This window comes from Bombina bombina, chromosome 6 (genome assembly GCF_027579735.1).
Source record: "Bombina bombina isolate aBomBom1 chromosome 6, aBomBom1.pri, whole genome shotgun sequence".
Taxonomy (NCBI): Eukaryota; Metazoa; Chordata; class Amphibia; order Anura; family Bombinatoridae; genus Bombina; species Bombina bombina.
In genome coordinates this window covers 485,473,133-485,496,569 of record NC_069504.1, presented here as the reverse complement: position 1 = coordinate 485,496,569, position 23,437 = coordinate 485,473,133, and the positions used below count along the sequence as shown (strand labels likewise).

The 23,437-nt window shown below is 40.6% G+C and overlaps 1 protein-coding gene across 1 annotated transcript in view; it reads right to left on the bottom strand.

Annotated features, from left to right (window-relative positions):
- Positions 1-23,437, bottom strand: part of NEO1 (neogenin 1) — a 201,144-nt gene that overhangs the window by 126,017 nt on the left and 51,690 nt on the right. The window contains exons 5-8 of the mRNA XM_053717318.1: positions 12,156-12,310; positions 11,756-11,904; positions 10,272-10,410; positions 10,092-10,141 (exon numbers count right to left, since the gene is read on the bottom strand). Of these exons, the coding sequence (XP_053573293.1) occupies positions 10,092-10,141; positions 10,272-10,410; positions 11,756-11,904; positions 12,156-12,310 (493 nt within the window). The remainder of the gene's footprint in view (positions 1-10,091; positions 10,142-10,271; positions 10,411-11,755; positions 11,905-12,155; positions 12,311-23,437) is intronic.

Here is a 23,437-nt window from a genome sequence, read left to right as displayed (position 1 = left end):
ATAGAATCCAACTGTGAACCAAATAATTTATTACCTTGGAAAGAAAGAGAAAGCAAAGTTGACTTAGAAGTCATATCTGCATTCCAAGATTTAAGCCATAAAGCTCTTTTAGCTAAAATAGCTAAAGACATATATCTGACATCAATTCTAATGATATCAAAAATGGCATCACAAATAAAGTTATTAGCATGTTGAAGGAGTTTAACAATGCCATAAGTATTATGGTCTGATACTTGTTGCGCTAAAGCCTCCAACCAAAAAGTTGAAGCTGCAGCAACATCAGCCAAAGAAATAGCAGGTCTAAGAAGATTACCTGAACATAAATAAGCTCTCCTTAGAAAGGATTCAAGCTTCCTGTCTAAAGGATCCTTAAAGGAAGTACTATCCGCCGTAGGAATAGTAGTACGTTTAGCAAGAGTAGAAATAGCTCCATCAACTTTAGGGATTTTATCCCAAAATTCTAATCTATCAGATGGCACAGGGTACAATTTCTTAAACCTTTGAGAAGGAGTAAATGAAGTACCCAGACTATTCCATTCCCTAGAAATTACTTCTGAAATAGCATCAGGAACTGGAAAAACTTCAGCAATAACTACATGAGGTTTGAAAACCGAATTTAAACGCTTAGTAGATTTAGTATCAAGAGGACTAGACTCCTCCATATCTAATGCAATTAACACTTCTTTAAGTAAAGAACGAATAAACTCCATCTTAAACAAATATGAAGATTTATCAGTGTCAATATCTGAGGCAGAATCTTCTGAGCCAGATAGATCCTCATCAGAAACAGATAAGTCAGAATGATGACGGTCACTTAAAAATTCATCTGAAATATGAGAAGTTTTAAAAGACCTTTTACGCTTACTGGAAGGAGGAATAACAGACAGAGCCTTCCTAATAGATTTAGAAACAAATTATTTTACATTAACAGGGACATCCTGAACATTAGATGTTGAAAGAACAACAACAGGTAATGGATTATTACTAATGGAAATACAATCTGCATTAGAAAGTTTATCATGACAGTTATCACAAACAACAGCTGGAGGAACAGTTACCAAAAGTTTACAACAGATGCACTTAACTTTGGTAGAACCAGCATCAGGCAGCGTCTTTCCAGAAGTAGATTCTGATCCAGGGTCATGTTGAGACATCTTGCAATATGTAATAGAAAAAACAACATATAAAGCAAAATTATCAAATTCCTTAAATGACAGTTTCAGCAATGGGAAAAAATGCCAAATGAACAAGCCTCTAGCAACCAGAAGCAATGAAAAATGAGACTGAAATAATGTGAAAAAAAGGTGGAGACAAGAATGACGCCCACATTTTTTTGGCGCCAAAAAATGACGCCCACATTATTGGCGCCAAGTACAACGCCACATCCTGTGACGCCGAAAAGACAACGCCCACAATTTTGGCGCAAAAAAACGTCAGAACGTCAAATATGACGCAACCATACGCAAACTTCCGGCGTCAATTAAGGCGCCGGAAATGACAAAAATTTTGCGCCAAAAAAGTTTGCGCCAAAAAAAGACGCAATAAATTGAAGCATTTTCAGCCCCCGCGAGCTTAACAGCCCACAGGGAAAAAAAGTCAATTGAAAAAATTCTTGAGGTAAGAAAAAAATATCTCATATGCATTATCCCAAATAATGAAACTGACTGTCTGAAATAAGGAATACCGATTATCCTGAATCAAGGCAAAAATAAGTTTAAACACATATATTTAGAACTTTACATATAAAGTGCCCAACCATAGCTTTGAATGTCATAAATAGAAATAAGATTTACTTACCCCAAGACACTCATCTACATATAGTAGATAGCCAAACCAGTACTGAAACAAGAATCAGTAGAGGTAATGGTATATAAGAGTATATTGTCGATCTGAAAAAGGGAGGTAAGAGATGAATCTCTACGACCGATAACAGAGAACCTATGAAATATATCCCGTAGAAGGAGACCATTGAATTCAAATAGGCAATACTCTCTTCACATCCCTCTGACATTCACTGAACTCTGAGAGGAAAATCGGGCTCCAGCCTGCTGCGAAGCGCATATCAACGTAGAATCTAGCACAAACTTACTTCACCACCTCCATGGGAGGCAAAATTTGGTAAAAATGAATTGTGGGTGTGGTGAGGGGTGTATTTATAGGCATTTTGAGGTTTGGGAAACTTTGCCCCTCCTGGTAGGAATGTATATCCCATACGTCACTAGCTCATGGACTCTTGCTAATTACATGAAAGAAAGTCTTATAAACTCTTGTGTGAAGCAGACACTGTCAGACAAAATAATCCTAGACTAGGAGGAGAGATCCGCTCTTGTAAATAGGGTATTTTCTTTCTTCATGCTCTGTTCTAAGCTTAGGAGTCAGTGAGTGCTGTAGTAAGGATCACACTTCGGATTCAATTTGAGGATTAGTTGTTCCTTCTACGATACAGGGGAAATCCCTGTTTAATCAGTAAATATTCCTTCCGGGGTAGAAGTGATAACATGTCTTCTATCCTGTGTAGTTCCGGGACAGCATGAGTGTCAAGGGAGATGCAGATGGCTTAGGATGTTAGCTGCAAATTAGATGTTTGAGGAGGTTTTCTACAGAGCCGTGAAAACTTGCAGCCATCTTGGCGAGCCGCCCACTGGAAGTCTCTCCCAGGTCCTTTTTAGTGGGTGCACCACTCGGCTGATTTTACGGACCACCCAGGTAAAAATTAAGCTAAAATGAGCTAATATTAAAAATGTTCAATGTTTTATTGCACAAATTATCAGTAAATACATTTATGTTAAATTATGCAATTATTTTGTGCTTTGGATAGCAGAAAATTTAATATTACAAAAATATTACAATGCCCACATCCGGCTACTTCATAATGCCACAACCGACTAGCAAAATGTTCTGTGGAGAACACTGCACTCGATATTGAATAGCACCGCACATATTAAAATAAAACCACAGCAAGCAAAAAAAAAACACCTCACATTCCAATGTAATAAAATGTACAATAGATAAACTCACACAATCAAATATAGTTGCATTAACTAAATTTACCACTTTCTCTAGGTAATTTCCTGATGCATCACTGTCCAGTTTAAAGGACATAAAACAAGTTGGGGTATAAACAAAATATAATATGTACTTTGATTACTTTACCTGCAAATTTATACTGCAGTGCCTGGCCATTAACCCTTTCTTTTTAGTTTCTGAATTGTACAGCTCTAACTTCCCCCACACAATTCCTTATATGGCTGTATCTATCTCCACCTTTGCTTTGGTAGAATACAAGACTTTAACACTCATTATCTGCTGGAGCGTGCCTAGAAGCAAATTGCTGTTAACTCAGTTGAAATACAATGCCTGTGTTTCTGATGCTAAACACTGATAAAGGGAGGTGGATCAGACTTCTCAAGACAGCATAGCTATGTAACTAATTTTGCTTATTTTTGAAAATTATTTTAAAAATACTTGCGAGCAATTTTTAAACATTTTTTTAGGCAAACTATTTTTACTTAAAAAGGGACACTAAACCCAATTTTTTTCTTTCATGATTCAGATAGAGCATGCCATTTTAAGCAACTTTCTAATTCACTCCTAATATAAAATTTTCTTTGTTCTCTTGCTATCTTTATTTAAAAAGCAGGAATGTGATGCATAGGAGCCGACTCATTTTTGGTTGAGAACTTGGGTTATGCTTGCTTATTGGTGGATAAATGTAAGCTTCCAATAAGCAAGCGCTATCCATGGTGCTGAACCTAAAATGGGCTGGCTGCTAAGATTTACATTCCTGCTTTTAAAATAAAGAGAACGAAGAAAAAATAATAATGGGAGTAAATAAGAAAGTTGCGTAAAATGTCATGCTCTATCTGAATCATGAAAGAAAAAAATTGGGTTCAGTGTCCCTTTAATTAGCCCTTCTAGGGTATGCACAGATCTCAACATGTTTTATGGCACTTTAATTTCATGGGGAATAGGTTTCCCACGGACCGCCTTCTCACCAAGGCCCTGATTCTAAAAAAAAAATGCCGGTCAAGATGTGGTTTTTCATGCCAACACTTGCAGAGGCAGCCCTAATGGAATTCTATAAAATAAGGGGCTGTCCCTGTGAGTGTAACATGTATCCCATACAAATAATTTTCGTATGCAGTTTTTCTTTCAGAATAATGAGTGTTTTGTAGAATATTTGATTGAATAGATAACAGAATTTATGCTTACCTGATAAATTACTTTCTCCAACGGTGTGTCCGGTCCACGGCGTCATCCTTACTAGTGGGAATATCTCTTCCCCAACAGGAAATGGCAAAGAGTCCCAGCAAAGCTGGCCACATAGTCCCTCCTAGGCTCCGCCCACCCCAGTCATTCGACCGACGGACAGGAGGAAAAATATAGGAGAAACCATATGGTACCGTGGTGACTGTAGTTAGAGAAAATAATTCATCAGACCTGATTAAAAAACCAGGGCAGGCCGTGGACCGGACACACCGTTGGAGAAAGTAATTTATCAGGTAAGCATAAATTCTGTTTTCTCCAACATTGCTGTGTCCGGTCCACGGCGTCATCCTTACTTGTGGGAACCAATACCAAAGCTTTAGGACACGGATGAAGGGAGGGAGCAAATCAGGTTACCTAAATGGAAGGCACCACGGCTTGCAAAACCTCTCTCCCAAAAATAGCCTCCGAAGAAGCAAAAGTATCAAATTTGTAAAATTTGGCAAAAGTGTGCAGTGAAGACCAAGTCGCTGCCTTACATATCTGGTCAACAGAAGCCTCGTTCTTGAAGGCCCATGTGGAAACCACAGCCCTAGTGGAGTGAGCTGTGATTCTTTCAGGAGGCTGCCATCCGGCAGTCTCATAAGCCAATCGGATGATGCTTTTAAGCCAAAAGGAAAGAGGTAGAAGTCGCTTTTTGGCCTCTCCTTTTACCAGAATAGACAACAAACAAAGAAGATGTTTGTCTGAAATCTTTTGTAGCCTCTAAATAGAATTTTAGAGCACGGACTACGTCCAAATTGTGTAACAAACGTTCCTTCTTTGAAACTGGATTCGGACATAAAGAAGGTACAACTATCTCCTGGTTAATATTCTTGTTAGAAACAACCTTTGGAAGAAAACCAGGCTTAGTACGCAAAACCACCTTATCTGCATGGAACACCAGATAGGGCGGAGAACACTGCAGAGCAGATAACTCTGAAACTCTTCTAGCAGAAGAAATAGCAACCAAAAACAAAACTTTCCAAGATAGTAACTTAATATCTATGGAATGTAAAGGTTCAAACGGAACCCCTTGAAGAACTGAAAGAACTAGATTTAGACTCCAGGGAGGAGTCAAAGGTCTGTAAACAGGCTTGATCCTAACCAGAGCCTGAACAAATGCTTGAACATCTGGCACAGCTGCCAGTCTTTTGTGTAGTAAGACAGATAAAGCAGAGATCTGTCCCTTTAGAGAACTTGCAGATAATCCTTTCTCCAAACCTTCTTGTAGAAAGGAGAGAATCTTAGGAATTTTTATCTTATTCCATGGGAATCCTTTGGATTCACACCAACAGATATATCTTTTCCATATTTTATGGTAAATCTTTCTAGTTACTGGTTTTCTGGCCTGAACCAGAGTATCTATCACAGAATCTGAAAACCCACGCTTTGATAGAATCAAGCGTTCAATCTCCAAGCCGTCAGCTGGAGGGAGACCAGATTTGGATGTTCGAATGGACCCTGAACAAGAAGGTCCTGTCTCAAAGGTAGCTTCCATGGTGGAACCGATGACATATTCACCAGGTCTGCATACCAAGTCCTGCGTGGCCACGCAGGAGCTATCAAGATCACTGAGTGCCTCTCCTGTTTGATCCTGGCTACCAGCCTGGGAATGAGAGGAAACGGTGGAAATACATAAGCTAGGTTGAAGGTCCAAGGTGCTACTAGTGCATCTACTAGAGTCGCCTTGGGATCCCTGGATCTGGACCCGTAGCAAGGAACCTTGAAGTTCTGACGAGACGCCATCAGATCCATGTCTGGAATGCCCCATAATTGAGTTAGTTGGGCAAAGATCTCCGAGTGGAGTTCCCACTCCCCCGGATGGAATGTCTGACGACTCAGATAATCCGCTTCCCAGTTTTCCACGCCTGGGATGTGGATCGCAGATAGGTGGCAGGAGTGATCCTCCGCCCATTGTATTATTTTGGTCACTTCTTTCATCGCCAGGGAACTCCTTGTTCCCCCCTGATGATTGATATATGCAACGGTCGTCATGTTGTCTGATTGGAATCTTATGAATCTGGCCTTTGCAAGCTGAGGCCAAGCCCTGAGAGCATTGAAGATCGCTCTTAGTTCCAGAATGTTTATCGGGAGAAGAGACTCTTCCCGAGACCATAGCCCCTGAGCTTTCAGGGATTCCCAGACCGCGCCCCAGCCCACTAGACTGGCGTCGGTCGTGACAATGACCCACTCTGGTCTGCGGAAGCTCATTCCCTGGGATAGATGGTCCAGGGTCAGCCACCAACGGAGTGAATCTCTGGTCTTCTGATCTACTTGAATCATTGGAGACAAGTCTGTATAGTCCCCATTCCACTGTTTGAGCATGCACAGTTGTAATGGTCTTAGATGAATTCGTGCAAAAGGAACTATGTCCATTGCTGCAACCATCAACCCTACTACTTCCATGCACTGCGCTATGGAAGGACGTGGAACAGAATGAAGAACTTGACAAGTGCTTAGAAGTTTTGACATTCTGACCTCTGTCAGAAAAATCCTCATTTCTAAGGAATCTGTTATTGTTCCCAAGAAGGGAACTCTTGTTGACGGAGACAGAGAACTCTTTTCTATGTTCACCTTCCATCCGTGTGATCTGAGAAAGGCCAGAACGATGTCTGTATGAGCCTTTGCTTTTGACAGGGACGACGCTTGTATTAGAATGTCGTCCAGGTAAGGTACTACTGCAATGCCCCTCGGTCTTAGAACCGCTAGAAGGGACCCTAGTACCTTTGTGAAAATCCTTGTCTTTGTGGATAGGAATATGTAGGTACGCATCCTTTAGATCCACGGTAGTCATAAATTGACCTTCCTGGATAGTGGGTAGAATCGTTCGAATGGTTTCCATTTTGAATGATGGTACCCTGAGAAATTTGTTTAGGATCTTCAAATCCAAAATTGGTCTGAAAGTTCCCTCTTTTTTGGGAACTACGAACAGATTTGAATAAAATCCCATTCCTTGTTCCTTTATTGGAACTGGGTATATCACTCCCATCTTTAACAGGTCTTCTACACAATGTAAGAACGCCTGTCTCTTTATTTGGTTTAAGCATAAGTGAGACATGTGGAACCTTCCCCTTGGGGGTAGTTCCCTGAATTCCAGAAGATAACCCTGAGAAACTATTTCTAGTGCCCAGGGATCCTGAACATCTCTTGCCCAAGCCTGAGCAAAGAGAGAGAGTCTGCCCCCTACTAGATCCGGTCCCGGATCGGGGGCTACTCCTTCATGCTGTTTTGTTAGCAGCAGCAGGCTTCTTGGCCTGCTTACCCTTGTTCCAGCCTTGCATCGGTTTCCAGGCTGGTTTGGGTTGTGAGGCATTACCCTCTTGCTTAGAGGATGCGGAATTAGAGGCCGGTCCGTTCCTGAAATTGCGAAAGGAACGAAAATTAGACTTATTCTTGGCCTTGAAAGGCCTATCTTGTGGAAGGGCGTGGCCCTTCCCCCCAGTGATGTCTGAGTTAATCTCTTTCAATTCTGGTCCAAATAGAGTTTTACCTTTGAAAGGGATGTTAAGCAATTTTGTCTTGGATGACACATCCACTGACCAAGACTTTAGCCAAAGCGCTCTGCGCGCCACGATTGCAAACCCTGAATTCTTCGCCGCTAATCTAGCTAATTGCAAAGCAGCATCTAAAATAAAAGAGTTGGCCAACTTAAGTGCGTGAACTCTGTCCATAACCTCCTCATAAGGAGTCTCTCTACTGAGCGACTTTTCTAGTTCCTCAAACCAGAACCACGCTGCTGTAGTGACAGGAACAATGCACGAAATGGGTTGTAGAAGGTAACCTTGCTGTACAAAATTTTTTTTAAGCAAACCCTCCAATTTTTTATCCATAGGATCTTTGAAAGCACAACTATCCTCGTAGGAATAGTAGTGCGCTTGTTTAGAGTAGAAACTGCCCCCTCGACCTTAGGGACTGTCTGCCATAAGTCCTTTCTGGGGTCGACCATAGGAAATAATTTCTTAAATATAGGGGGGGGGGAATAAAAGGTATGCCGGGCTTTTCCCACTCCTTATTCACTATGTCCGCCACCCGCTTGGGTATAGGAAAAGCGTCGGGGTGCACCGGAACCTCTAGGAACTTGTCCATCTTGCATAATTTCTCTGGAATGACCAAGTTGTCACAATCATCCAGAGTAGATAACACCTCCTTAAGCAGTGCGCGGAGATGTTCTAATTTAAATTTAAATGTCACAACATCAGGTTCAGCTTGTTGAGAAATTTTTCCTGAATCTGAAATTTCCCCATCTGACAAAACCTCCCTCATGGCCACTTCAGATTGGTGTGAGGGTATGACAGAACAATTATCATCAGCGCCCTCCTGCTCTTCAGTGTTTAAAACAGAGCAATCGCGCTTTCTCTGATATGTAGGCATTTTGGATAAAATATTTGCTATGGAGTTATCCATTACAGCCGTCAATTGTTGCATGGTAATCAGCATTGGCGCGCTAGATGTACTAGGGGCCTCCTGCGTGGGCAAAACTGGTGTAGACACAGTAGGAGATGATGTAGTATCATGTTTACTCCCCTCATCTGAGGAATCATCTTGGGCAATTTCATTATCTGTGGCAGTACTGTCCTTACTTTGTTTGGACGCTATGGCACAATTATCACACAAATTTAAATGGGGAGACACATTGGCTTTCATACATATAGAACATAGCTTATCCGAAGGCACAGACATGTTAAACAGGCTTAAACTTGTCAATAAAGCACAAAAAACGTTTTAAAACAAAACCGTTACTGTCTCTTTAAATTTTAAACAGAACACACTTTATTACTGAATATGTGAAAAAGTATGAAGGAATTGTTCAAAAATTACCAAAATTTCACCACAGTGTCTTAAAGCATTAAGAGTATTGCACACCAATTTTCAGAGCTTTAACCCTTAAAATAACGGAACCGGAGCCGTTTACAAATTTAACCCCTATACAGTCCCAGCTATAGCCTTTGCTGTGACCTAACCAAGCCCAGAGAGGAATACGATACCAAGTGACGCCTTCCAGAAACTTTTCCAGCTACTTTCAGATCCTCACACATGCATCTGCATGTCTTGCTCTCAAAAAACAACTGCGCAGTAATGACGCGAAAATGAGGCTCAGCCTACAACTGGGAAGGCCCTCCCTGACTGGAAAAGGTGTCTAACATAGTGCCTGCCGTTAAAAAACGTTCCCCAAGTTTATAAATGTGAATTATCAGCATAAACATGTATAAAATGCCCAAATAAAGCAATCGATTTAGCCCATAAAATTGTCTACCAGTTTTATAGCCCATATTAAGCCCTTTATTCTGTTTGCTTGACTAAGAAAATGGCTTACCGGTCCCCATGAGGGGAAATGACAGCCTTCCAGCATTACACAGTCTTGTTAGAAATATGGCTAGTCATACCTTAAGCAGAAAAGTCTGCTAACTGTTTCCCCCAACTGAAGTTACTTCATCTCAACAGTCCTATGTGGAAACAGCAATCGATTTTAGTTACTGTCTGCTAAAATCATCTTCCTCTCACAAACAGAAATCTTCATCCTTTTCTGTTTCAGAGTAAATAGTACATACCAGCACTATTTTAAAATAACAAACACTTGATAGAAGAATAAAAAAACTACATTTAAACACCAAAAAACTCTTAACCATCTCCGTGGAGATGTTGCCTGTGCAACGGCAAAGAGAATGACTGGGGTGGGCGGAGCCTAGGAGGGACTATGTGGCCAGCTTTGCTGGGACTCTTTGCCATTTCCTGTTGGGGAAGAGATATTCCCACAAGTAAGGATGACGCCGTGGACCGGACACACCAATGTTGGAGAAATATATATATATATATATATATATATCTAAAGTAAGTAAGATTACCTGTGAGCTTCGCACCTCCAGTGTTAAGTTCTGAGGAGAAGAGCTGGGAACTGTAATTAAGAGGAGATAAAAAAAAAAATACTTGTTGAGGTCTCAATAGGCTCAGGAAAAGGGATGCAAGGTAATGATGGATCTGGGTGAATGATCCTGAACAACAGGCAGGGAACAAAGGAATATTACCATCAGAGAGTGTCCGAATATTGATGTCCTGAGTGGACACACCTGGCCCATGCTTGTTATAAGCGACTATGCGAAAAGTATATTCTGTATATTTCTTCAAACCGTTCACAGTGTATGAAAGTCCACCAACATCAATATCCTGCATGAAGATACAAAATAAAATATTATTTTAAAAACATAATTTAAAGACATTTGTTACAATTCTATCAAAAAACATCCAGTATCTTATCTTTGCAAGCAATTTACTATTCATCTCTATTTGATGGTTGTAAACATTAAAGGGACATAAAGGTGCAAAATAAATAAAATAATGTATTAGAGCATTTTATTACTGCACTATTGTTAGCATATAACTATGCGTTTAACCCCTTACAAGTGACATATATGTACAGCCAACAATCATCAGTTATCTCCTAGTAGTGCATTGTTGCTCCCGAAACTACCTAGGTACTGTATTTACTGTCTGTAATTTGATAATACAAGTAAACTGAAAAGTCTCTAATTTTGACTTTCATGTACCTTTAATATAACTTTAAAGTACAAATTTTGAAGGAATTGTAAAATGTTTCCGATTTCAAGTGCAACATTTTTGGGCATGCTCTGAATAAAGGCAAATTAATTTATATTCACGTTAATTAATAGGACATCTTAATAAACATGTTGATTTATTGTGTGTGAGAGAACAAAGTAAACGCTGTTAATTTTTTAAAAAACTAACACAGTATTGTTTTTGTAAATTGCAAAGAAGAGGTGGCATTCCCAATACTGAGAAAACATCACAGTAAAAACAGAACCTTAAAACGTGTGGGTCTTTTTCAGCTAGAAGACATACTAGAGCTTTCAAAATGTGATTTTGATATCCAATACAATTCTTTAGAAACATTTTTCTTAATTATTTTTCTACATAATTTACCATTAAAGTCTATGTGGAATTTTTTAAATAAATCATTTGAAAAGCTTTTCTAAAGGATTATGATGAACCCCTTCCATTCCAATCACAGCAGATAGTGTACTTAGCAGCTAGGTAATGTGACTGGACAACACCAGCAAAGCAGGAAACGTGTATGCAGTAACGGGAATGTTCATTGGATAACTTAAGATAAGCAAATTGCTACAAGACAAAATTAGCCCATTGGAAGAAGTAAATTCTCTGACATGTTTCGCATGGAGAATCCAAGCTTTATCAAAGAGACAGTGACATGCCTCATAAACTGTATATTTACCCTAACCATCATGATTGTCTGAATATGGCTAACCACCATTAAATTTATTATACAGATTTACATTTAGGTAATTAATACAAACATCTCATTTAAAGACATTGTGACCTAATAAAAGGTAAATCAGTTGGTGCATATATTCACTTGAAAAGACAAAAGAATGAATATAACATAACGATAACTGCAAAAAATAACTATACAAGTGATTAAAAACATCTAAAGATACTTAGGTATTAATATTGCATATTTTCCACTTAAGATCACCTGCTCATTTCCTGCTCCTTTTTCCATATAATAAAGTTTGTAGCTCTGTATATCTCCATTCCCAGAGAGTGGGGTTTCCCAGCTAACAGCCACAGACGTTGGTGAGAGTGATACCGCCTTCAGATTAGGAGCTGGACCAGGAACTTGCACTTGGGAGAAAAAAAAAGTACAGCTCATATTTCTTTCATTAATAATTTGCAGTTGCTATGCATATTTTGAGTAAATTAGGCTAAATATTTTAAAACAAGGAAAATGTAATATTTCTGTAGCATAACAAAATGCTGGACGTTATAAAGCATGAACAAGCAAATACAGTATGCACTTGGACACACATTTAAACGTATCTGGAATTTGCAATGAGTTGTTAATATTTCATTTTTATTAATACACAACTTCTTACCTTCAGGTTGTGTCTCAACCTTTAAAAGAGGAGAGCTTTCTCCTACACCATGCTTGTTCTGAGCCACCACTCGGAAGTAATAGACAGTTTCAGGCAACAAGTTCTGGATGGTAACCTGCATCTCCCCAGGGCGGCTGGTGTTTTCTACACGTTCCCTGCAAATACACGATCAGTGAACAGTTTACATGGATTAAGCGCACATTACCGGCCTACTACCTCTAATAGTTCTTAACAAAAGATATTCGTGATGATCATGTAACGTGTATGAAGTTTGAAATTCTAATTAAAAGATCTATATAGAGATCTTATTTTTACTTAAAAGGGACATAAAGGTGCTTAAGCAAATGTAAAGCATTATATTGTTGCACCAATATTAAAAGGAGTCTTCCACTTTATTGAAACATATTAAAGCAAACAGTGTGATGCATCAAAAAGTTAACACGATCAAACGCATTTCGGCAATAGCAGCCATAGTCATAGATTCTATCCTCCTCAAACAAGGGGTGTATTTTATAGGGGAGTCCCCTCGTCATTAAAACAAAATAATTAATAGTGCCAGTGTAGCTAACAGCTAATCTATACATTTTATAAGTGCTGGATACCATTACAATATCTGTATACACAATAGGGACTTTATTCCCAGTAATTGATAATATCAAACTTTGAATTAAAGCCATTAGGAACCAATTTTTTCAATTTATGTATCCAAAATGCTTCTTGATGTTCCAATATGGTAAGCTTACTACCCCCTCTACATCGTGTACATATCTCTATGGCATTCCAACTGAATGTCTCAACTCTTTTCTAGTGTACCTCAATGAAGTGTTGTGACAAGGTTGAACATGAGTTGTTATGAGAAATGTAACCCAAGTGTTCCCTAATAGGGAACATCTCTTGTAGTTAATCCTACATATTGTTTTAAACATTTGGAACATTCAATCAGGTAAATAACATGAGTGGAGCAATATATAGAACCCACGAGTAATATAGTCCTCGCCCGTCGCATGTGACTGAAAATTCGGTCCCTGTTTTAAATAGTCACGTCTAACAAAGAGTGACCACATCTAAAGATACCCAATATCCTAAGCCTCGTACTACAATCAGCAGATTCAGATAATAAACTTGTGAGAGCAAATTAGCAAATGACAAATTCTTAGAGTAAACAAAAATCACATCTTTTACTAATGACCTGTTTTAAGACATCACCTCATACAAAATAGGAAGATGAAACTTAATTATTTTATAGAAAAAACGGATTTGAATATTGGGCCACGTTGAATGCCTATGTGATTTAGAATTATCCACATCAGTGGATTAGAGGGCACGGCTGTCCGGGAATATTGCTTTAGGGAGATTCGGGTATAGAAATTTAAGTCCCTACACATTTGCAGTACCCTTCAGTAAACACGACAGTGGTGAGTGCCATCTATGTATTGACATTTCAAAATCACTAGTATTTGTGGCCAACTGTATCAAATGTTATGGATATAGATTTATAAGTTAAGTGCTTAATTGATTGTCACAGATGCCTTGGTTTTGGGGTTGTTGTTCCCCTTATTCTGTCTTTAGTTTGCATAATTATGTGCTAACCCTTCAAAAAGAGGCACATTTGTGTAGCTAACAATCACCTGCTAGCTCCTGAGGTAATACAGATATGCTTTTCAACATACATACCAAGATAACAATGTATATTTGATAAAGTAAATTGAAAAGTCTTCTAAAATGTGCATGCATTTAAGTTTAATTATGACTTTGATGTCCCTTTAAAACAACATGAAACAATGAGGTTGAAATAAATAAAATGTTTTATTTCATGTAGCTAAAAAATGTTTTCATTAATTATTTGGACAACACATGAGTCGTGGACTTTAAAGTTCACAGAAACCTACTTAAATAATACCCTTGCACCTTTACTCACCCTTCAAAAAACAGAAATACTATAGAGGCCTCTCTGGTCATGTATCAAATCATATATAAGTCTATATAAATATCTATTTGTTCTGTTCAATCAGGCTACGTCGGAAACAAATTAAATGTATTATTCCAGACACAAAAAAAACTAAATTTATGCTTACCTGATACATTTCTTTCTTTCCGGATATGGTGAGTCAACAACGTCATCAATTACTGTTGGGAACGGCCAGCAGGAGGAGGCAAAGAGCACCACAGCCAAGCTGTCAAGTATCACTACCCTTCCCACAAACCCTAGTCATTCGACCAAAGGGAAATGGAGAAAAAAGGAGTAACACAAAGGTGAGAGGTGCCTGAGGTTTAGTCAAAAACAACTGTCTTACAAAAAAAAAAGGGTGGGGTCGTAGATTAACCATATCCGGAAATAAATTTATCATGTAAGCATAAATTTTGTTTTCTTTCCTAAGATATGGTGAGTCCACAACGTCATCAATTACTGTTGGGGACCAATACCCAAGCTAGAGAACACAGATGACTAGGGAGGGAAAACAAGACAGGAAGACCTAAACAGAAGGCACCACCGCTTGAAGAACCTTTCTCCCAAACGAAGCCTCAGCTGAGGCAAAATAATCAAATTTGGAAAATTTAGAAAAAGTATGCAGAGGACTAAGTTGCAGTCTTGCAAATCTGTTCCACAAAAGCTGCATTTTAAAAGCCCAAGAAGAGGAGACAGCCCTTGTGGAATGAGCTGCAATTCTCTCAAGAGGCTGCTGACCAACAGTCTCAATCAAAACAAATTATACTTCTCAACCAGAGAGAAAGAAAGTAGTAGTTGCTTTCTGACCCTTACTCTATCCAGAGAAAACAAAACAGGGCAGAAGACTTGCGAAAGTCCTTAGTCGCCTGTAGATAGAATTTTAAAGCACGCACAACATCCAGGTTGTGCAACAAACGCTCCTTATGAGAATAAGGGTAAGGACATAGGGAAGGAACAACAATTTCCTGATTAATATTTCTATCTGAAACCACTTCGGGAAGAAAACACAACCTAGTCTGAAGAACCGCCTTATTAGCATGAAAGATAAGGTAAGGCAAATCACACTGCAAGGCCGAGAGTTCCGAAAACTCTCTGAGCAGAAGAAACAAAAACCTTCCAAGATAATAACTTAATTTTAGTGGAAGCAATGGCTCAAATGGAGCCTGTTGCAAAACTTAAAGAACAAGGGTAAGACTCCAAAGAGGAGCAACACACTTCAACACAGGCCTGATTCTGACCAGGACCTGACAAAAAAACATAATTTATGCTTACCTGATAAATTCCTTTCTTCTGTAGTGTGATCAGTCCACGGGTCATCATTACTTGTGGGATATTAACTGCTCCCCTACAGGAAGTGCAAGAGGATTCACCCAGCAGAGTTGCTATATAGCTCCTCCCCTCTACGTCACCTCCAGTCATTCGACCAAGGACCAACGAGAAAGGAGAAGCCAAGGGTGTAGTGGTGACTGGAGTATAATTTAAAAAATATTTACCTGCCTTAAAAAACAGGGCGGGCCCGTGGACTGATCACACTTAACAGAAGAAAGGAATTTATCAGGTAAGCATAAATTATGTTTTCTTCTGTTAAGTGTGATCAGTCCACGGGTCATCATTACTTGTGGGATACCAATACCAAAGCAAAGTACACGGATGACAGGAGGGATAGGCAGGCTCTTTATACAGAAGGAACCACTGCCTGAAGAACCTTTCTCCCAAAAATAGCCTCCGAGGAAGCAAAAGTGTCAAATTTGTAAAATTTGGAAAAAGTATGAAGCGAAGACCAAGTTGCAGCCTTGCAAATCTGTTCAACAGAGGCCTCATTCTTAAAGGCCCAAGTGGAAGCCACAGCTCTAGTGGAATGAGCTGTAATTCTTTCAGGAGGCTGCTGTCCAGCAGTCTCATAAGCTAAACGAATTATGCTACGAAGCCAAAAAGAGAGAGAGGTAGCAGAAGCTTTTTGACCTCTCCTCTGACCAGAGTAAACGACAAACAGGGAAGACGTTTGTCGAAAATCTTTAGTTGCCTGTAAATAAAATTTAAGGGCACGAACTACATCCAGATTGTGCAAAAGACGTTCCTTCCTCGAAGAAGGATTTGGGCACAAGGATGGAACAACAATCTCCTGATTGATATTCCTGTTAGTGACTACCTTAGGTAAGAACCCAGGCTTAGTACGCAGAACTACCTTATCCGAGTGAAAAATCAAATAAGGAGAATCACAATGTAAGGCTGATAACTCAGAGACTCTTCGAGCCGAGGAAATAGCCATTAAAAATAGAACTTTCCAAGATAACAACTTTATATCAATGGAATGAAGGGGTTCAAACGGAACACCCTGTAAAACGTTAAGAACAAGGTTTAAACTCCATGGTGGAGCCACAGCTTTAAACACAGGTTTAATCTTGGCCAAAGCCTGACAAAAAGCCTGAACGTCTGGAACTTCTGACAGACGCTTGTGTAACAGAATGGACAGAGCTGAGATCTGTCCCTTTAAGGAACTAGCGGATAACCCCTTTTCTAAACCTTCTTGTAGAAAAGACAATATCCTAGGAATCCTAACCTTACTCCAAGAGTAACCTTTGGATTCGCACCAATATAGGTATTTACGCCATATTTTATGGTAAATCTTTCTGGTAACAGGCTTCCTAGCCTGTATTAAGGTATCAATAACTGACTCAGAAAAACCACGCTTTGATAAGATCAAGCGTTCAATTTCCAAGCAGTCAGCTTCAGAGAAGTTAGATTTTGATGTTTGAAAGGACCCTGAATCAGAAGGTCCTGTTTCAGAGGTAACGACCAAGGTGGACAGAATGACATGTCCACCAGATCTGTATACCAAGTCCTGCGTGGCCATGCAGGCGCTATTAGAATCACTGATGCTTTCTCCTGTTTGATTCTGGCAATCAATCGAGGAAGCATCGGGAAAAGGTGGAAACACATGAGCCATCCTGAAGGTCCATGGTGCTGTCAAGGCATCTATCAGGACCGCTCCCGGATCCCTGGATCTGGGACCCGTAGCGCGGAAGCTTGGCGTTCTGTCGAGACGCCATGAGATCTATCTCTGGTTTGCCCCAACGTCGAAGTATTTGGGCAAAGACCTCTGGATGAAGTTCCCACTCCCCCGGATGAAAAGTCTGACGACTTAAGAAATCCGCCTCCCAGTTCTCCACTCCCGGGATGTGGATTGCAGACAGGTGGCAAGAGTGAGACTCTGCCCAGCGAATTATCTTCGATACTTCCATCATTGCTAGGGAGCTTCTTGTCCCTCCCTGATGGTTGATATAAGCTACAGTCGTGATGTTGTCCGACTGGAACCTGATGAACCCCCGAGTTGCTAACTGGGGCCAAGCCAGAAGAGCATTGAGGACTGCTCTCAATTCCAGAATGTTTATTGGAAGAAGACTCTCCTCCTGATTCCATAGTCCCTGAGCCTTCAGAGAATTCCAGACAGCGCCCCAACCTAGTAGGCTGGCGTCTGTTGTTACAATTGACCAGTCTGGCCTGCTAAATGGCATTCCCCTGGACAGATGTGGCCGATAAAGCCACCATAGAAGAGAATTTCTGGTCTCTTGAATGGAATGAAGGAAACGGCATGCACTTTGAAGTTTTGTTAACCTGTCCTCTGTCAGGTAAATCTTCATTTCTACAGAATCTATCAGAGTCCCCAGGAAGGGAACTCTTGTGAGTGGAAAGAGAGAACTTTTCTCTTCGTTCACTTTCCATCCATGCGACCTTAGAAATGCCAGTACTATCTCTGTATGAGATTTGGCAGTTTGAAAGCTTGAAGCTTGTATCAGTATGTCGTCTAAGTACGGAGCTACTGAAATTCCTCGCGGTCTTAGTACCGCCAGAAGAGTGCCCAGAACCTTTGTGAAGATTCTTGGAGCCGTAGCCAGTCCGAATGGAAGAGCTACAAACTGGTAATGCCTGTCTAAAAGGCAAACCTTAGATACCGGTAATGACCTTCTGTGAATCGGTATGTGAAGGTAAGCATCCTTTAAATCCACTGTGGTCAAGTACTGACCCTCTTGGATCATGGGCAAAATTGTTCGAATAGTTTCCATCTTGAACGATGGAACTCTTAGGAATTTGTTTAGGATCTTTAAATCCAAGATTGGCCTGAAGGTTCCCTCTTTTTTGGGAACTATAAACAGATTTGAGTAAAACCCTTGTCCTTGTTCCAACCGCGGAACTGGATGGATCACTCCCATTAATAAAAGATCTTGTACGCAGCGTAGAAACGCTTCCTTCTTTGTTAGGTTTGTTGACAACCTTGACAGATGAAATCTCCCTCTTGGGGGAGAGGATTTGAAGTCCAGAAGGTATCCCTGAGATATGATCTCTAACGCCCAGGGATCCTGAACATCTCTTGCCCAAGCCTGGGCGAAGAGGGAAAGTCTGCCCCCCCACTAGATCCGGTCCCGGATCGGGGGCCCTCAATTCATGCTGTCTTAGGGCAGCAGCAGGTTTTCTGGCCTGTTTGCCCCTGTTCCAGGACTGGTTAGGTTTCCAGCCTTGTCTGTAGCGAGCAACAGCTCCTTCCTGTTTTGGTGCAGAGGAAGTTGATGCTGCTCCTGCTTTGAAATTACGAAAGGAACGAAAATTGGACTGTCTAGCCTTGGCTTTGGCCTTGTCCTGAGGCAGGGCATGACCTTTACCTCCTGTAATGTCATCAATAATCTCTTTCAAGCCGGGCCCGAATAAGGTCTGCCCTTTGAAAGGAATATTAAGCAATTTAGATTTAGACGTAACATCAGCTGACCAGGATTTTAGCCACAGAGCTCTGCGTGCCTGAATGGCGAATCCTGAATTTTAGCCGCAAGTTTAGTTAAATGTACTACGGCATCTGAAATAAATGAATTAGCTAACTTAAGGAATTTAAGTTTGTGTGTGATGTCATCTAGTGTGGATGATTGAAGTGTCTCTTCCAGAGACTCAAACCAAAATGCTGCTGCAGCCGTGACAGGCGCAATACATGCAAGAGGTTGCAATATAAACCCTTGTTGAACAAACATTTTCTTAAGGTAACCCTCTAATTTTTTATCCATTGGATCTGAAAAAGCACAGCTATCCTCCACTGGGATAGTGGTACGCTTAGCTAAAGTAGAAACTGCTCCCTCCACCTTAGGGACCATTTGCCATAAGTCCCGTGTGTGGCGGGCGTCTATTGGAAACATTTTTCTGATATAGGAGGGGGTGAGAAAGGCACACCGGGTCTATCCCACTCCTTAGTAACAATGTCAGTAAGTCTCTTAGGTATAGGAAAAACGTCAGTACTCGTCGGTACCGCAAAATATTTATCCAACCTACACATTTTTTCTGGGATTGCAACTGTGTTACAATCATTCAGAGCCGCTAATACCTCCCCTAGTAACACACGGAGGTTCTCAAGCTTAAATTTAAAATTTGAAATGTCTGAGTCCAGTTTATTTGGATCAGAACCGTCACCCACAGAATGAAGCTCTCCGTCTTCATGTTCTGCAAACTGTGACGCAGTATCAGACATGGCCCTTGCATTATCAGCGCACTCTGTTCTCATCCCAGAGTGATCACGTTTACCTCTTAGTTTCTGGTAGTTTAGCCAAAACTTCAGTCATAACAGTAGCCATATCTTGTAATGTGATTTGTAATGGCCGCCCAGATGCACTCGGCGCTACAATATCACGCACCTCCTGAGCGGGAGATGCAGGTACTGACACGTGAGGCGAGTAGTCGGCATAACTCTCCCCTCGTTGTTTGGTGAAATATGTTCAATTTGTACAGATTGACTATTTTTTAAAGTAGCATCAATACATTTAGTACATAAATTTCTATTGGGCTCCACTTTGGCATTAACACATATAGCACAGATATCTTCCTCTGAATCAGACATGTTTAACACACTAGCAAATAAACAGCAACTTGGAAATACTTTTCAAAGTAATTTACAAATAATATGAAAACGAACTGTGCCTTTAAGAAGCACAGAAAAATATTATAACAGATAAAATAATTAAGTTATAGCATCAATCTTTGTCAGAATATACAGTTTTAGCAAAGGATTGTTCCCCCTCAGCAAATGATAACTAACCCAGGCAGCAGAAAAAAAATACACAAATAAACGTTTTTTATATCACAGTCAATACAATCAGCACAGCTCTGCTGTATGATTACTTCCCTCAAAAAAGACTCTTGAGATCCCTGAACTCTGTAGAGATGAACCGGATCATGCAGGAAGAAAATGAACCTCTGACTGAGTTTTTCTGATGCATAGTGAAAGCACCAAAATGGCCCCTCCCCCACACACATAACAGTGAGAGGGATCAGTGAACTGCTCTAATTTAAATCAAAACTATTGCCAAGTGGAAAAAAAGTGCCCAAAACATTTTTTCACCCAGTACCTCAGAGAAAAAAACGTTTTTACATGCCAGCAAAAAAAACATTTTACCTCAATAATTAATTGTCATTTAAAACCTATTGCAAGTCCCTGCAAAATAGGTTAAGTCTATGTATACAGTTTAAAAGCCAGAGAAGTACAATTTCCCAGAAAACTGAAGTGTAAAATATACATACATGACAGCCTGATATCAGCTACATCTACTGCATTCAAGGCTGAGTTTACATTATAACGGTATGGCAGGATTTTCTCATCAATTCCATGTCAGAAAATAATAAACTGCTACATACCTCTTTGCAGATTAATCTGCCTGCTGTCCCCTGATCTGAAGTTTACCTCACTCCTCAGATGGCCGAGAAACAGCAATATGATCTTAACTACTCCGGCTAAAATCATAGAAAAACTCAGGTAGATTCTTCTTCAAATTCTACCAGAGAAGGAATAACACACTCCGGTGCTATTATAAAATAACAAACTTTTGATTGAAGATATAAAAACTAAATATATCACCATAGTCCTCTCACACATCCTATCTAGTCGTTGGGTGCAAGAGAATGACTGGAGGTGACGTAGAGGGGAGGAGCTATATAGCAACTCTGCTGGGTGAATCCTCTTGCACTTCCTGTAGGGGAGCAGTTAATATCCCACAAGTAATGATGACCCGTGGACTGATCACACTTAACAGAAGAAAGATTACACATCTGGCGCATCCGCCAGACACTAGTGTAACAAAAGAGATAATGAAAAAATCTAACCCTTCAGAAAACTGACAAACCCTTCTCTAGACCTACCTGGAGAAAGGACAAAATCCTAGGAATCCTGACCCTTCTTCCAAGAGTAGCCCTTGGATTTACACCAATATAGATATTTACGCTATATCATATGGAAAAAGTTACCAGTAACATATGTTTGCGAGCCTGAATCACGGTCTCAATGACCGATTCAGAAAAAACACTCTTAGACAGAGCAAAGGGTTCAATCTACAAGCAGAGAGCTTCAGAGAAAACAAAATTTGAATGAATGGACCCTGAATAAGAAGGTCCTTCCTCAGAAACAACCTCCAAGACGGAAGAAAAGACATCTCCACTAGGTCAGCATACCAGATCCTGCGAGACTATCAGGGCAGCCTGCTAATCTCTAGACCCTTAAATTTACCTTTGAAGCTTGGTATACTGCTATCTGATCCAACTCCAGCACCTCCCCCCCATTTGAGAGTTAACCTGGAGAACATCTCCGAGAGGAGCGCCTACTCACTGGATAAAATGTCTGACTGATCAAGAAGTCTGCTCCCAATATCCACTTCTGGAATATGGATAGTAGATAGACAGCAATTGTGAGCGTCCACCCACTGAACAATCCACGCCACCTCCATCATATCTAAGGAACTCCAGGTTCCTTCCAGGTGCTTGAAGTAAACCACTGCGGTGACATTTTTCAATTAGAACAAGATCAACCGAACTAAAGACAACTGAGGCCAAACCATCAGAGCATTGAATATCACCCTCAACTCCAAAGTGGATATGGGGGAGAGCAGACTCCTCCCGAGACAGTCTCCAGCCCAACCAGCTGGCATCCGTGGTCACTATTACCCAGGAAGGTCTCCGGAAGCATGTGCCCTGAGACAGATACTCCTGAGCGAACCACCACGGGAGAGAAGCCCATGTCCACATATCTAGATCTATCCACCGAGACACAGATCCACATTATCTAAACATGCATAAAAACGGAACTCTCAAATGGAATCAAGCAAAGGGATGATGTTCAATGAAGTGACCATCAGACCAATTATCTTCAAACATTGAGCCACTGAGGGCCGAACAGTAGACTCAGAAAAAGACAAGAGGAAAGAATCTGATTTTCTGACCTCTGAAAAAGTTTTTTAGAGATAGTGAAACTATTATGGTCCCTAAGAAAACTACCCCTGTAACTGAACATTTTCAGGTTCACTTCCCGTCTGCAGGAATGAAGAAAGTTTGCTTGTCAAAAAAGATGCCGCCTGAACCATTACGTCGTCCAGGAAGGGCACCACAGCAATTCTCCAAAACTTGATCACTGCCAAGATAGCCCCCAGAACAATGGAAAAAATTCTGGGAACCATGGCCAGGCCAAAGTGAAGAGCCACAAACTGAAAGTTTGACCGAAAGGCAAATCTCAGGAACTCCAGGTCTATGGTTATCATGAACTGACCCTCGTGGACCAAAGGAAGAAGGGAACCAATGGTTTCCATTTTGTAGGATGGAACCCAGAGGAAACTTGTTGAGACACTTTAGAACTAGAAGAGGACAAAGAGTTCCCTCTTTTTCGGGAACCACAAACAGAATTAATATAACAGGAACTGGAACTATCACTCCCAGGGAAGAAGGGTCCCAAAACCAATTAAAAAATGCCTCTCAGTTATCTGGACCACAGATAAAATTGAGAGATAGAACCTACCTCTGGGAGGAAAATTTGAATTCTATTTAGTAACCCTGAGATACTTTGACCGCAGCCTAACTGGGACATCTCGTATCCAAGATTAAAGAAAAAAAACAGACATCCAGCCCCCCACTTGGTCCGATCCCGGATTGGGGTAAACCCTTTGTGCTGATGTCTCTACTCTTATGTCCTTTAGGTATATTCTTCTTGTCTAGTGGTAGAAAAGACCCCTTTCCACCCCTATTCCTTGTCAGATCAGGACCAAACAAGGTCTAACCCTTTTAAGGAAGCGCCAGAAGCTTGGACTCCGAGAAAAAAACGCTGACCAAGAATATAGTCTACGCCCGCTGGCTAGCCCAGCGAAGCCAGATATCTTGGCTCTCGGCATAATGACTTGCATGGTAGCTTCAGAATAAAAGAATTGGCTAGCTTAAGTGCCTTAATTCTGTTCTGGATCTTCCCCACAGGAGTCTCTACCAAAATGGAATCAGACAAGGCGTCGCACCAATAAGATGCCGCACTTGAGACAGTGGCTTTCCATAT